The 14,784-nt window shown below is 58.8% G+C and overlaps 1 protein-coding gene across 1 annotated transcript in view; it reads right to left on the bottom strand.

The window, feature by feature from the left end:
- Positions 1-2,367: 2,367 nt before the first annotated feature.
- Positions 2,368-14,784, bottom strand: part of CHST8 (carbohydrate sulfotransferase 8) — a 105,842-nt gene continuing 93,425 nt past the window's right edge. Inside the window, exons 3-4 of the mRNA XM_045846903.1 lie at positions 4,413-4,450; positions 2,368-3,875 (exon numbers count right to left, since the gene is read on the bottom strand). Coding sequence (XP_045702859.1) covers positions 2,775-3,875; positions 4,413-4,450 — 1,139 coding nt within the window. The 3' untranslated portion in view covers positions 2,368-2,774. The remainder of the gene's footprint in view (positions 3,876-4,412; positions 4,451-14,784) is intronic.

Genomic DNA, 14,784 nt, shown 5'->3' with positions numbered 1-14,784 from the left:
AAGACTGTCTGGGGAAGGCTGCTCAGGGTCAGTGGTTATTTCCCCAACTTGGTGGGCCTGTCTGACCTCTGGGGTGATCCTGTGGGGACCTTATGGGGTCCCTGACCCAGAGAGCCCCTCCCTCCAGACTATACCCACAAAGTATGGAGCAGATGAAATGGGGCCAGGACAGGCCTCATGAGGTGGTTGCAGAGAGGAGGGGGACTGCCCACCATCCTCCCAACCCTGACACATTCTACAGGCTCACACATGTACACACCGCCTCTCCCCAGACACAGATACCCACTTACACCCCCTCACACAAATGGACAGAGATGCACATGCTCAGCCCCACAGCCAGGCATCTACACAGAAACACATGCAGATGTGTATGCCCAGAGACACGCCACTCATGCAGACACCACCTTTACACAGACTCACACGCTTACCCACCTGCCCAAACACACACACACACACACACACACACACACACACACACACTTTCCTGGGTGGCAGTTCAGTCTGCTATCTCCAAGCCCTAGGGCCATATAAGGCTTGAGGCTGGGGTTGGGACTGGAGCTGAGTCTAAAACCACCTCAGTGAACTCAGGCAGCGTGAGGTCTCAGGACTGGGCCTCTGGAGGTCATGCTGGGGGCATGCGGGTGGTTCTGGTCATTGCCTGGACTATGTCACCTGCCATCACCACCCAGAAGGAAAACTCCCTCTGATGGATGTGTTGTGCATGTCTACCTGCCCAACCCAGGTCTGGTTGTCTCTGAGAGACTACCCCCAACACACACACACACACACACACACACACACACACACTCACATCCATGCTCAGACTTCAGGAAGATGACCCAGGGCGGTCCTGACTGTGTCCGAGCTGCAGGCAGCTCCAGCTGGGCTTCCAGGCGTCCCCCTTGCTGAGCAGTTGGCCACAGACCCCGCCTCAGGCTCCACTGAATGTGTCCGGGACCAGAGACACTGTCTGCACTGCACTCCCTCTCACCCCGTGAGCCCACAGCCGGGGGCAGCTGGGTCACCAGCCCTCCCTGCCTGCTCTCTCAGCCCTGGTCCTAGCCCTCTGAGGCACTCACACCTGCCACCCCACTGTGCACACTGGACAGCCTCTCAGGCTCTGGTCACAGACTCCTCCTGCCACTCTGGGTGCCTCTGTCAGGTGGCCCAGGCCACTGCAGCTGGAACTGTGCTCAGGTTCTTGGATGTGTGTGGCCCGAACAGGCAGGTGGCAGCCTCAACTCCTTGCTCCACATTTACCAGTTTCCAGAGCCCATGGCAGAGTAAAAAGGGAGATGGAGCTGCTTGCACCAATGCAAGCTTGGCTGGGATCCAGCAGCATGTCCCACCTCGGAGACCACAGTGCCTCCTCCTCAGGGGTCCACTGCATCTTCCCTAGCAAGTGGGCATAGACGGAGAGCAATCCCCTGGGAGAGTTCCACAGACAGACTGCAGGGGGACCAAGGAGGGCACACAGCAGATTCTTGGGAGACACGGGCTAGCAGAGAAATGAGACCCAAAGTAGGAGGGCAGACAGAGATAGAGCCCCAGAAACAGTCAGGCAGCACTTCCCACTACAAACAAGACCCCCAAACAGCCACTGTCACACCCACACTCAAAGCTCCAATGAGAACTTTCTACAAGACCTTTCTGGAATCACAATGGTTTTTGGAGAAGTTTCCTCTGCATGTCTCCACCCTCTCCCAGAGCTGGTTCACCCAGGGACAGACAATCCAGACAACTTCGAGGTGGCTTTGCCAGGTGAGTGGAGCCAGGCATTGAGGGCAGGGTCAGAGGATCTGCAGAGAACAGCATTGGTCCAAAGCCCCGCTGAGCCCAGAGGTTCAGCAAGCCAGGGATGGCGTCACTCGCTGCCCAACAGTGCCACACCCATTGGGAGCCCCATACAGGGCAACACGGAGCCCAGTGGCAGCCCCAAGTGGCAGCTTGCTTGCCTAAAGAGCTCGTCACTACTCTGGTGGTCCTCAGAGGGCCCCCACAAAGAGCACTGATGAGAAGAGACCCCAAGTGGGCCTCCATGGGGACAGGTCTATCTTTTTCAGGATGAGGGTGCTGGTACTGAGACAGGAGGACGCAGTTAACTGAGTCCTGGCCTCAGAGGTCCCAAATGGAAGCCACTGGGTTCCCTGCTCCTATCGAACACCGGCCACTTCTGCCCTGGATTTCCGGGCAGCCCAGCCTGCAGGAGCCTGGCCCTGGCTGCTCTGGGGAGGGAGAAAGAGCCCTAGACAGCAGCAGGAAGGGGCCAGGTGTTCCCACACCAACACACAGAGTGTAGACACTGCTGCTCTGGAAACCATGTGCTTTATTTGGAACCTCATTCCAAGGGAACCTCCTCCTGGGTCATAGAAAAGCTGCAAACCATTTGGTTTGGTACAAGGCAATGGCTAAGGGACTGTAGGAAATCCCTTACCGCTGGGCCCTCCTCTGCTGGGCCTCAGGCTTCCCTGGTCATCCTGACTCTCCACTGAGCTGAGCTGTGTGTGGGCAGCTGGGGCTCCTGGGGTATCCAGCTTACACACTCCCTCTTGTAAACCCCTCAGCAGAGGAGCAAGGAAGTAGCTATGAAACTCAGGCCAGGGTCCCTAACCAAGGCCTGGGCCCCTGTCCCCCACCAAAGGCCTGCGCCAGCCACAGTGCCTTCTGTCCTCAGAGCCCACGTGCTCTGGGCGCATCTAGGCTCCTGGCTGAGGGACCCCGCCCTGGGGACAGGTGAGTGGGTGGGCAGGGCGCCCACACCCCGCCGCTGGCCGTCAGTACAGGTCAGCGAAGGGCTTGGAGTAGTTGAACATCAGGTAGTCCATGTAGTAGAAGTCGTAGGCGCGCTGCCGCTGCGGGGCCGAGAGCTGCGCGAAGTACTGGCGGGTGATCCGCGCGGTGGTCCGCGCCTCCTGCGAGTGCCGGTCCTTGAACTGCGGGAAGGTCAGGTTCTGCGGCGCGTGGACGAGGCGCAGGAAGAAGTTGGCATCATCCTCCATGCTCTCGAACTTGCCCACAAAGTCATAGTCGATGAGACAGGGGCTGCAGAGCCGGCTGACGTGGTCCCAGTGGATGTCCATGCCCACCGGCCGGTGCACGTCCAGCAGGTACTGGACGAACTCCGGGAAGCGCACGCCGGAGCCCGTCCGAAGGGCCTCCCGGGAGGCGTTGGCCCGGTACCGCGCCAGGATGGCCTTGCCGAAGACGGGGTGATAGTAGCTGTTAGGGTGCTCGAACTTGTCGCGGAAGGCGGAGACCAGCCTCTCGAAGGGCTCGCGGACGAAGAGCATCTTGGTGTAGGTGCTGAGGCGGTGCAGGATGCCCTGGCGGTCGAAGGTGTCCAGCCGCTTCAGGGCGCTGCTGTAGTGGACGGTGTTGTGCTGGATGTCGGCGGTGGACGAAGCCAGCCCGGCCAGCACCATGAGCACCCGCTTCCAGTTGGAGCAGCCCACCTTGGGCACCTCGCAGTACAGCACGCGGTGGCGGTCCTCCACGAAGATGCGGGACACGTGGCGGGGTGTGACCGCCCTGCGGCTGCCGCTTGCGCGGTACTTGGCGCACGCCTCCCACATCACCCGCTTGCGCTCCTGCTGCCTCTGGTGCAGGCTGACCCAGTGGCCATCCAGGGCCAGGGCTGCTGTCCGGACAAAGGCACCGGCCGAGCTGTTGGCCGCGATGGCCACTGCAGCTGGCATTTTCTTGATAAGCAGCCGGCGGCGGCGCTGCCTTGGTCGCAGACGGGCCCCCAGGCGTGCTTGAGGTTGGCCAGGCACCAGCGGGTTGAGGCCTCTGGGTGCTGGGCCGGGCACGTCTCGGATGACCCTCTCTGCGGGGGCCTTAAAGTCACCATCCTGGGAACTGCCTGGTGGGAAGTCCTGGAGCAAGAAGAAAAATGGTTATACTAGGGTGGACAGGTCAGCTGGGTCCTGAGGGTCACAGAGGCAAGGGCCTTGCCATGCCGAGGTCACTGCCCCCTCTGTGACCCGAGTTTTTCCTTGATGAGGGAGAGGGAGACAGGCTGCCCCTGCAGGACGTGACCTCCCTGGCCCAGCCCTCGCCCAGCCCTCGCAGTACCCCTCCTCTCAGCGGGCCACGTCTGTGGTGCAAATGCCATTTTGCCCACTAGATGGCGTAGGCCTCCCAGGAAGCTCGGCCTAGTGAGGAGAGAGCAGGGGTGCGATGCTGATGGCTTGGGGGAGGCTGGCTCAGATTTACTGAGTCAATTAGCGCGCTCCAAACAGGAAATTCACGGGCCCACAGCCCGGATCTTTGTTCCCAAGGCTGGTGGGAAGGACCGGACGCATTTTTCTTTCCAAGAATGGATTTAATGTGAGCTCCAAATTTTCTTCCCTGCCTTCACCAACTTTCCCCAGGCTGCCTGTGCTGAGATTTATCTGACTCTTAGCACTCACATTGTGGGGCTGCTGTAGCCTGATGTCGAACTTTACACCTGAAAAGAAAACAGAGAGGACAGTATTAGCGGTGGGAGAACCACGTGGTCCCCAGGGAACTGCTTATGGCCTCTTGACTGTGGGCCCCGGCAGGGAGGGCACTCCGGGCAGGCTCTGTAGAAAGGCACTTGGGGTGGGGCGGGAGGGGAGGCACAGCTCAGTATGAGCACCCCCTCCCCTATCCACATGGAAAATGGTGGTGTGGGAAAGACGGCCCCTGCCTGCCTATGGATGCTCGTTTCTCAGTGTCTCAGCTCCTGAGGTGACCTGGAAGGCCTGGCCAGGTATCCTGCTCGAGTGTGCCCACACACCTGCCCAGTGGAGCAGCCAGGAACCCACAGCCCAGTCCCCCCCACCCCCCACACATGGTCATCAAACCCTCGGGGAGAGGACACCGGAATGTTCTGTCCATGCTCTCTCAGTGCCCTGTCAGCCCTGCAGTTGGTGCAGACTCTCCATGTTGAAAAACGACACACTGGCACCCACGCCTTGGCACACACCAGGCCTGGGACTGGGACCCACTCGTTCCCCGTGAACTGGGGCCTCCCCACTCACTCTGCAAAGTTCCCTGACTCAGCCACCCACTTTGTGGTTTTGGCCTCTCAGCTGGTGCTGGAGCTCCAGGCGTGAGCTGACCACATCCTGCTCTCTCCCAAAGGGCTGAGCAGAACCCAGGCAGAGGGTCCAGGGGACACTCACTGGTGACTGTGGGAAGGTGGAGAGAGATCAGTGCATCACTGGCCACACTCCAGAATGTCCCTCTGCCCCCAGGGTGGCCCTGTGCCTGGGCTGGGGCTGGGCTCAGCCAGGATAACAAGCACTAGGGAGGCAAACCTTTGGCAGAGGACATGACTCTGCCTCACACCTGGTTCGGTCTGTTTTGGGGAATGTCCTGGGAAGACAAAGGGATTCCTTTTGGGAACTTATTTAGCGGTCTGGGCCTCCTTCCCCCGTCCCTGATTGGCCATTGAGGCATCAGGGGCTCTTCCTGCTCCTGTGCCACGTGACTGGCTTCCGCTCTGAGGCTTTGCCAAAAGCCAGTCATAATCTTGAACCAATCACCCTTTGAACAAGTGGAGAGCTAGGGCTCCCAGCTGACACGGTGGGGCTTGGTGTCTGACCGCACCTGACTGAGTTCTGGCAGCCGCCTGGGGTGGGGTGTTCTGGAGGCCCTGCCTTCCCCTGCTGTCTGTGTACTTGGCAGAGGTCCAGTGGCTGGAGGCCGGCTGGCAAGGGGACATCCAGGTCCTCTGCCCCTGACCCAGGAACTCCAGTGATTTCTCTGTGAAGTCCAGTTGTACAGGTTCAGCCACTGCTATGGCCCTGGCTTCATCCTGGTCACTCTGAAGATGTACCCACACACCTCCTTCATTCATCAGCAATTGACCAGGGGGCACCTGAGGTTACCCTGGGCTGGGAAGCCGGAAGGCCCTGAGCCTGCTGGGCTTTTCTCAAGTCTCGAGAGAGAGGGAATGAAGGAAGAACTTGGGCACACCGCATCTTTCTAGGGCTGCAGTGTTATTCTCTGGTCCTTTTGGGCTCAAAACAGGGGTGTGCCCTTCTGTAGGCAGAGGACAGAGTGTCCACACCTTCCTGAGCATTCCCAAGGTTATGTGCATCTGTGTGTGAGGTGGGTGGGCTCAGCAACAGGCCTCTTGGACTTTTCCATGGAGGTTGAGGGGAAGCTCCGTGTTGAGCTGTTTGCACCCTGAGGGTGTGGGACCTGTGCAGGGTGCGCCTGACCCTGAGGAGGAGCCTTTAGAATGGAGCCTTCTGAGCCTGGAGCCTGCTTCCTTCCAGCGCCAACCCCCCCGCCCCTCCTCCTCTTCATGGCAGCCACCCTCAGTGGGAGCTTCTCGAGCTCATTTTTTCTGGCATGTGCAGCTTCCTCCGCAGACAATGATCACAGGTCCCTTTTCCAGAAGGGACCTGCCACACACTCAGTTTTCCTCCACGCTGCTGGGTTTCCTTAATTATTTTCTTCTGGTGGCGGCAGCTGGCTCTGCTAAATCACCTCTCCTCCTCAGAATTTCAGACACAGGAATTTACTCTGCTTGTCAATCCTGTCAGCTTGTCAAGGTGCAGTGGCGCTTATTTATAGTCATTTTCTGGAGCACGTGAGTCCTGCCAGACTCGCCCAAAGTGGGGCTGAGGAGCCACTTACCAAAGGCGTCCTGCTAGTGGGTGCAGCCGGATGATGGTGTGCTTATTGGGGTCACAGCCCTTACGGTCATGACCTCCCACGTGCACTGGCCCCACAGCCTGGAGGGGGGTGGGCTGGGGGCCAGTACCACTCGATCTGTGCAGACCCGACAGGAGTTTCCAAGGCTGGCCCGTGCGGAGGCTGGTGGGCCCAAAGCCCTGGGCATGGGCTGAAGAGAAAGTTCTAGCTGGGCTGAGCCCAGCCCTGGGTGAGTCTCTTGACCTTTTGGCCACTTTTGTTTAACAAAGCCAACCTGGCTGCAAGTCCCTCCATTGAAAAGAAAAGTCATCGTATGGGGAGACTGAATTTGCCACAGGCTGCATGTTCCCCGCCCTTAACCTTATGGCAGCCTGTTGGGCAATGACTGCCCCTGACCCACGTGGCCACTTTGAGCACAGGCAGGATTTTAACAAAGGAAATGTAAAGAGCTCTCCCTATCACCAGAGGCCCCGTGTCCCTGCTTCTTGCATGGAGGATGCTGCTCTTCCACGCACTGCTTGCACAAAGGCTGAAGCAAAGACCACCCCAGCTCTGAGCAAGGGGAGGCCAGAGCCTTGGGTGTCTTGAGGCTGGGGTCTGTGTGTCCCGCAGTGGGCTGCACTTCAGGACCACGGACAGCTCTATGGGAGCCCAGGCAAGGCAGCTAAGAGCCCTGCCGCAGAGGAAAGTGGTGTCACCAAGTCACCAGAATTGGTGCCATGAGGGACTTATGGGGTACTTGGCCTCAATATAACCACAGCCAGCCCCTCCCAAGCCCCCAGAAGAAACAATCTAGATAAAAATAGGGGGCTTCCTGAGCAACACAAGCCGTGACCTCTCATCCATCCAATGTCTCACCAATGTCGTCAATGCCACCATGCACATCCCATCTCACCCATCCCCACCCTGGGACTGGGACTCCCAAGGCCAGTCACATACATGCCACTTTCAGTGTCTGAGCTACCTGTCCCCTCCTTTCTTTTCCTTCCTTCCTTCCTTCCTTCCTTCCTTCCTTCCTTCCTTCCTTCCTTCCTTCCTTCCTCCTTCCTTCCTTCCTTCCTCTTAATCCTCACCCAAGGATATTTTTTATTGATTTTACAGAGAGAGGGAAAGAAACATTGATGTGAGAAAGAAGCCATCAATCAGTTGCCTCCCATATGTGCTCCAACTGGGGACTGAACCCATGCACTAGGCATGTGCCATGACCGAGGATCGAACCTACAATCTTCTGGTGTACGGGACAATGCTTCAACTAACCGAGCCACCTGGTCAGGGCCGTTCCCTCCTTTCAACATAATGTGAACAGTCTTTAAGGGAGCCCCATCCCCTTGCACTTTGGTAAAAATAAACAACTGCTTCCCCTTTCTGGACAGACGGCATCCAGAGAGCGGCTGGAACACACACAACACACTGAAAGTGAGCATCGGGGAGGACAAACCAGGTGTGAGTTATTGGGACTGCCCACTGTGCTCTGCACTGTGAACCCTTCATAGGTTTTCTTCTGAGTGTTTGGGTGAGAAGCCTCCTGGTTACCTGCCATGGGGAGGCAAGGACTAAGAAGAGGGCTTCACTGGGAATGGGAGCTGTCAGAGAGGAGGGTCCCTTGCCCAATCCTATTCCAGTCACAGGAGGGGGTCCTGCTGGGTTCGACTCAAAAGCTCAAAATCCTTGATGCCCAGAACCCACTGGAAATGAGGGCTGAGGATCACCAGCCTTTTAGTCTGTTGGTGTAGACAAGTGACCCTGACATGGGTCAAACCAGGACCCACGTGCCCGGGAAGAGCTGGAAGTGGCTCCCGAGCCCATGGTTGGTCACGTTTAAGGTGAGTGACTCTGTTCTGGTTGCTCAAGTCCCAGCTGCAGGCCCTGGCAGGCAGTGGGGAGAGGGCCCTGCCTCTCCGGACACTGTGCGTTGGGGGGAGGTAAGGCTCTGCCGAAGGGCCAGACACACAGCGAGGAGCAGAGATGGGAGAGAACTGACGGGGCCAGGAGGAGCCACCACGTATGGTGTAAGTGTGAGGTCCTTGCGCTGTGTGGACTTTCAGACTCACGGTTTCTGGATCTCTGGAGCTTCTGGAACTGAGCTGCCTTTTCCGTGTCCTACATCTTCTCATGGTTGAGCCTGTGTGGCCACATCCACCTGTGTCATCCACCCACTTAGGCTGCCCCTCAGGCCAGGAACCGTCCAGGGGTTTCAGGCTGGCCTGAGTCAGGGGAGAGCCTTGAAGGTGAGGTGCCCACTGCGTCTTGGCTCTCCCAAGGGTGAAAGCTTGAGTCCAAGCTTCGGTCCCACCCCAGACTTACTCGCAGTTGTTGGGACAAAAACCAGTGTGCTGCTCTCCGCCTTCCACACCCCAGTTAGAAAGCAGCAGCTCCTGCACCCTGCAACGTGTGTGCTGCATGAAAGGCCTCCTGCATGGGGCGCCCCGAACATGTTCATCAGTGTGTGGGACTTACATGGTGGTGACGAGCCCCAGGGTGTGACGCCAGGGTGCTGGCAGGAGAAAGCACAGCCAGGGTGGGTGTTCTGCGCTCGGGGGAGACAGCCTTGAGGGAACTGCCAGGCCCCACTCCATAGGAGTATGGGAGGCTTCTGAATGACAGCCTGTTATTAGGGTCTTCCAGAGAAGCAGCCAATAGGATGTATACATGCAACAGTGGGGGAGGGATTTATTTTCAGGAATTGGCTCCTGTAATTGCAGGGCTGGCAAGTTTGAAACCTGCAGGGCAGGCCAAGGCTGGAGACCCAGGGGGGTGCTGATGCTGCTGCCTGGGTCGGGGGCAGAATCCTCCTTTCTCGGTGACCTCAGTCTTTCCTTCCAGCTGACTGGATGAGGCTCACCCCTTCACAGAAGGTGATCTGCTTGACTCAAAGTCTACCAATTTAAATGTCAATCACATCTTTAAAATGCCTCCACAGTCACATTTATACTGGTGTTTGACCAAACATCTGGGTGCTGTGGCCTGCCTAACACAAAAACTAAGCATCACAGAGGTGTGTGAGTTTCCTGGGGCCACTGTGACAAACGACCACAAATCCGGCAGCTTACAGCAGCAAAAATGTATTCTCTCTGGAGGCCAGCTGTCTGAAGTCGAGATGTCACCAGAGCTCTCTCTCTGAAGCCTCTTCTAGCTTCTGGCAGCCCCAGATGTTCCTTGGTTTGTGGCAATTGAAGCCCAGTGTCTGCCTCTGTCTTCACGTGGTTGTCTTCCCTAATGACCTCATCTTAACTCGATTACACCCGCAAAGACCCCATAAAGCCACATTCCCAGGTTCCAGGGTTGGGACTTCAGTGTATTTTGGGGGACACAATTCAACTTGTAACAGGGGGCGATGTGACTGCAGGGGGCTCTAAGAGCACTCTGGAGGCAGGGCGGCCTCAGCCTGCAGAAAGTGAGGATGTGTCACCGCTGTGGGGCTGGTCTGCCTCACCAGTGGTGCGAGGCTGTGTTAGTTCTTGTGTTCTCGGGGAGCGACGGTGTCGGCCCACCTGTGTCCAGACAGAGGCTGGCACAATGCCTGGCACACAGCAGGGGCTCAATAAATGCTTGTGGAAAAACTGATGCTGCTGGGACTGAGGACTGGGCCTGGAGGTGAGGGTGGGCACTGGGCTCCTCCTGCAGAAGGCAGGCCCCAGGTTCTGGCTGGAGTCCACCAACTCTGGGCAGGGACTTCTCTGGCTTGGACTGGCAGGCTGGGAAGGGTCTGCACGCCCAGGTGGCAGCTGCCCGCCAAGGGGCTGGATGTGGACAGGAGCTGCCCCAGCTGAAGGTTGTCCACCTGACCCCAGCCGTGTGGTCAGAATTACAACGCACCCAGCTGGCTGCCTCCCAGGCCACCTGTGGGGCGAGGGCCGGAGCCTGGTGCTGGGCACAGAGCCTCCTGGTGGCCACGCCCCAGCTGGCTCTTCTCCCAGCAGTCCAGGCGGTGCCCTTCGGAGGGGCACTTCCCAGCGTCTGCCTCTGACTGCCTCATTGGGAGCTTCTCCCTTCTCCTGGGCAGATTGTTAATTTATGCAGATCAGATGCAAAACTAAAGTTTAAACACACTTAGCAATTAGAGGGCAGCCTGGGCTCAAGGCACAGAATTCAAATGGAAGAAGCCTTACCAAAGGGCCTTAAATTCTCACTTGTGTTCACAGGAAAGTCCAGCTCATTAGTCTCTTTGCTGAGGCCTCCACCACACCGCAGAGACCAGCCTCTGTCACAGCCATGCCCGCCCTGCTGCCCCAGGCAGTGGGGCTGCCCCGGACAAAGGCACTGGCTGCTCCTGGAGCACAAAGGCAGCCCTGTGGACCTGAGGGGAAGGTGGGAGTCTGGCCAGACGTGCTCCTGGGCAGGGCAGCAGGTGGCCCTGCAGGGCCCTCTCCTCTTGCCTCAGCCCCTGTGGGTGGGTTTCTTCCAGTTGCTCCGAGAAAACCAAACCCACGGTGGGGTCACACAGTGACCCCTGATCCCTTCGCCTGAAGACTCCACTCTGAGTCACAGCTTTTAACAAGGGGTTAATATATGTTTAAAGAAAGGGCAGAGAGACAGACAGACCTGGGACAAGTCCTTGACTTCACTGAATCTAGTTGCCTCATCTGTAACACAGGACAAAAAATGCCCATTGTGCAGGTCTGCAAATGTGCAGATGAAGCGATGCCCAGTGCTGGGCACCAAGAGCCCAGGGGACGGGACAGCAGCTGCACTTCTGGTGCTCCTGGCACCTGCTACCTCCTGCAGAGTGCAGGGGCTCCAGGACCAGTGTGAGTGGTGGTGGGGGGTGGGGGGCAGGAATCTTCCCGTCTTGGGCTGACAGTTCCCTGACAGCTCCGGCCGCTACTTGTTTTGTTTAGCAGTTCCATTCCCTCGCTTCTGTGATTAGGATTCACGATTCAACTGGGTAGTTCCCTGTCAGCTCAGCCTAGGCTGTGAATTCCCTTGGAGCTGTCAGAGTGGCACACTGGAGCTGCCTGTCAGTCAACCAGCCAGCCAGCCAGTTAGCCGCTCTTCGCGCCCAGCAGCTGTCTTGCCCCTCCCCACCCACTCACGGCCCGACATTCGGTGGGTGCGGGGGTGTCCTTGAGCATCCCCCTTGTGCCCGCCTGTCCACAAGAGAGGGGTCCTCAGATCCTGCTTCGAAGCTGCCCTGTGAAAGCCTGGGGTGACAGCTGCCATGGTCGGTGTGTGTGCGGCCCCAGCAGGTGCACGTTGCACGGAATGGGACTTGGTGACGTCTTGCCCTGCGTTCCACTGTGCTCGCTAAAGGGATGTGTCCCACCACTCTGCACCACACATGTGTGCGCTTCCTGATATGTGCTGTGGATGTGCTGGGTGGGGAGTGCATGTGTGTCCATGTCAGTGTGTGGTTCCTGCGAGTACATGCCTTTTCTGCCCATTGTGTACCCTTCAGCACATGTGGGCCGGAAGCACGAGTGAGAGCTAGCGCAGGCCGCTGCAGATGGGAAAGAACTCGCCAGCAAGGCCACGGTTCCCCTGGCGGCCCCATCGCTGCCTCCCCCAGTCCGTTGGCAGCAAGGACACCAGGCGGCAGCAGTCATTCTGCCCAGCACGAGTTGCCCCTTCACTCTGGAGCACCTGCGGGTGCCAGGCAGTGTGTCTCAGGCACACGTGACAGTGTCTTGGCCCCTCATGAGGCAGCCATGGCCCCTGCTCTCATGGGGTTCCCAGTCTGCCAAAGCAAGGAGGCACCAGACGGCAATCCCAAGCGCAGTGGTAGCAAAGGAGGACAGGGCAGGCGGCATGGCCTGGGGGACTGTCAGCAGCCGAGGGCAGCAGGACAGGGCTCCCTGAGGTTGGGACTTGGTGGCCTCACGCCTCCAGTGCAGGGCTCCTGGGACAAAGGCGTGTAGAGACTGGAGGGTGTCGGGAAACGGCAGGACCACGGCAGCTGGTGGGGGCCAGCAGGCAAAGGCCCTGGATCCTATCTCCTAAGGTCCAGAGGGAGCCTAGAAGGACTTCAGCTGGAAGTTATTTTGAATTTAACCACCTTTCTGAGATGAAGAGCTGAAGACAGAAGCAGGGCAACTAGTCAGTGAACGTTGCCGTTGTCCAGGCAGCGGCCATCCGGGGCCTGGACCCGGGGGCTGAGGGCAGAATGCGGAGGAAGGCACGAAGCGCATTTCCGGAGGGATAGTCAGCAGGGGGCTGTGCTGGAAGAGGCGTGCCGACTGGGCAAGGGGGAGCAGCCTCGTTTGGGGTGTGTGCTGATTCCTGTGGTGTGCGTGCTCATCACGGCAGGTTCCCAGCTGCTCATGTGAATGTGGAGCTGGGCCCTGTGGGCTGGCAGGAGCTGGCTCCCGGCCCCGCTGTGCAGCCGGACCCGGGCTGCCTGCAAGCAGGACGAGGGAGACGCTGGTCTCTGACTTGAACAGTGCATGGACGCCAGTGCCACTGCCTGCAAAGCAGCGCAGACCGTCCTTAAGTTTGAGGTGCCTGTGTGCCGCCCCATTTAGGTGCCCCCAGGGCACGTGGTGGACAGGGTCACACATATGTGCCCAGGAACTCGTTCCACTGCCTGAGGCCCTCTGGGGCCCAGTGAGAGTGCGGGACCAGCACTTGTCACAGGAGAGAACACAGAACCAAGGCAGCCAATTACCTGAAGCCCCAGCAGCAGGCCTGGCCCGAGTCCTGCCTTTGTCCGGAGCCCAAGGGGAGGCCTGGCATCTGCTCTGAGCAGCTGAGGCTGATCAGAGGGGACGGACGTAACAACTCCTCTTGTCTGGTTGTCAGGGCACCTAGTGACCGCTCTCCGGCCAGCTCTGCAGCAAGTGGTCTAATTTGGCTTATACATTGGTGAATTCCCGGTGGGGGGTTACTGAGGAATAAAAATGAGTGAGTCACACTGGAGCTGGAGGCAGTGGCGGCCCCACCGGAGGGCTGCCTGTGTTTAGGAGACGCGCCAGCAGCGCCGACTGGCCTGGCCCCATGACAGACACTTCTTTCTTGGAACGGAGTCAGGCTGTTGGAGGCCACCAGCGGGGCAGGCTCATTACCGAGGTGGCCCGGCCACGAGATAAAGATCAGCCCGGCTCTAGCCGGCTTCAGGATGAGTCGTTCTGGCCGAGGCGTCAATTACTGAGCTGGCCTGTGGCTGTCAGCATGGTCACAGCTGTTGCCTGCGATACCCTGAAGAGCCACAAAAGCAAATCTGTCCTAGCTGATGCTTCCTTAAAGTGCCCACACCCCCGACCTGCTGCAGGGGCCCCTCTCTCTTGAGGAAGGCCCCCAAGGCCCCCTGGGGAGTCAGGCTCCTGTTAAGGGCTGCCTGGGGGCTCAGGGATGGATGCACTAATCCTCATCAAACAGCTCCAAATGGCTGTGCCCCAGTGGTCACCACTGCCCACTGATCGTATCACAGTGCTGGGCAGCAGAGCACCCCGGCCCTACTCAAGCACCACGGACGACGGGCAGCTGCGCTGCAGGGATCATCCTGTGTGCCCCGAGCAGAGCAGGACCTCCGGCGACTCCCGGTGGAAACGGCGAGACTGGAGGTGCCTGCAGCACCCGGGAGCCCTGGCAGTCAGTCCAGTTCTGCACCGCGGGCCTGGACAGCTGCAACGCACATCTGAGAAGAGTGCTGACACTCTGAAGACAAGGCCTTGAACCTGGAGTTTGGTCCAGCCAAGAACTGGGTCACCAGCAGCTCAGAAAGCCTCTGGTCTAAGAATTTTCCCAGCTTCTCCGAGGGGTAAGGCCCGGAGTACAGACGTTCATCCTGGCCTTTGTAGGGGCTGCTGTGGGGACACCGCCTTCCCCCGACATCTGCCCAAGGCTCACGTCCTCCTGCAGGGGCTGTGTACCCAGCCCGTGGCTGGTGAATGGTGCCCCATCCCAGGATGCCTTCTCCGTGGCTGAGAAAAGGGGGCAGAGGCGAGGAGCCTGCAGGCTGCACACTCAAAGGTCTCTCTGGAGGTGGCTGGGAGGTGGCCTGGAGTCAGGCCTAAAGGAAGGGGAAACAGGCTAGGGTTCTTACATCCTGAGGTAGGTGAGGAATGGTGGGCCTGAACTCGGGGAGGGCAGGGAGAGGAGGTGAAGGAGGGCAGATTCTGGAGAATGACCCCATGCAGGGCTGGGGGGCTCATGGACTCAGAGGTCCACCGAGTGAGGTGAGGGAATGTCTGCCCCCCACCCTGCTGCTGTCCGAGG

The sequence above is a fragment of the Phyllostomus hastatus genome, unplaced genomic scaffold (assembly GCF_019186645.2).
Source record: "Phyllostomus hastatus isolate PE091 unplaced genomic scaffold, TTU_PhHast_1.1 phas_contig_5, whole genome shotgun sequence".
Taxonomy (NCBI): domain Eukaryota; kingdom Metazoa; phylum Chordata; class Mammalia; order Chiroptera; family Phyllostomidae; genus Phyllostomus; species Phyllostomus hastatus.
Note: the sequence above shows the minus strand (reverse complement) of the source record. Positions and strands in the feature narration are given on the sequence as shown.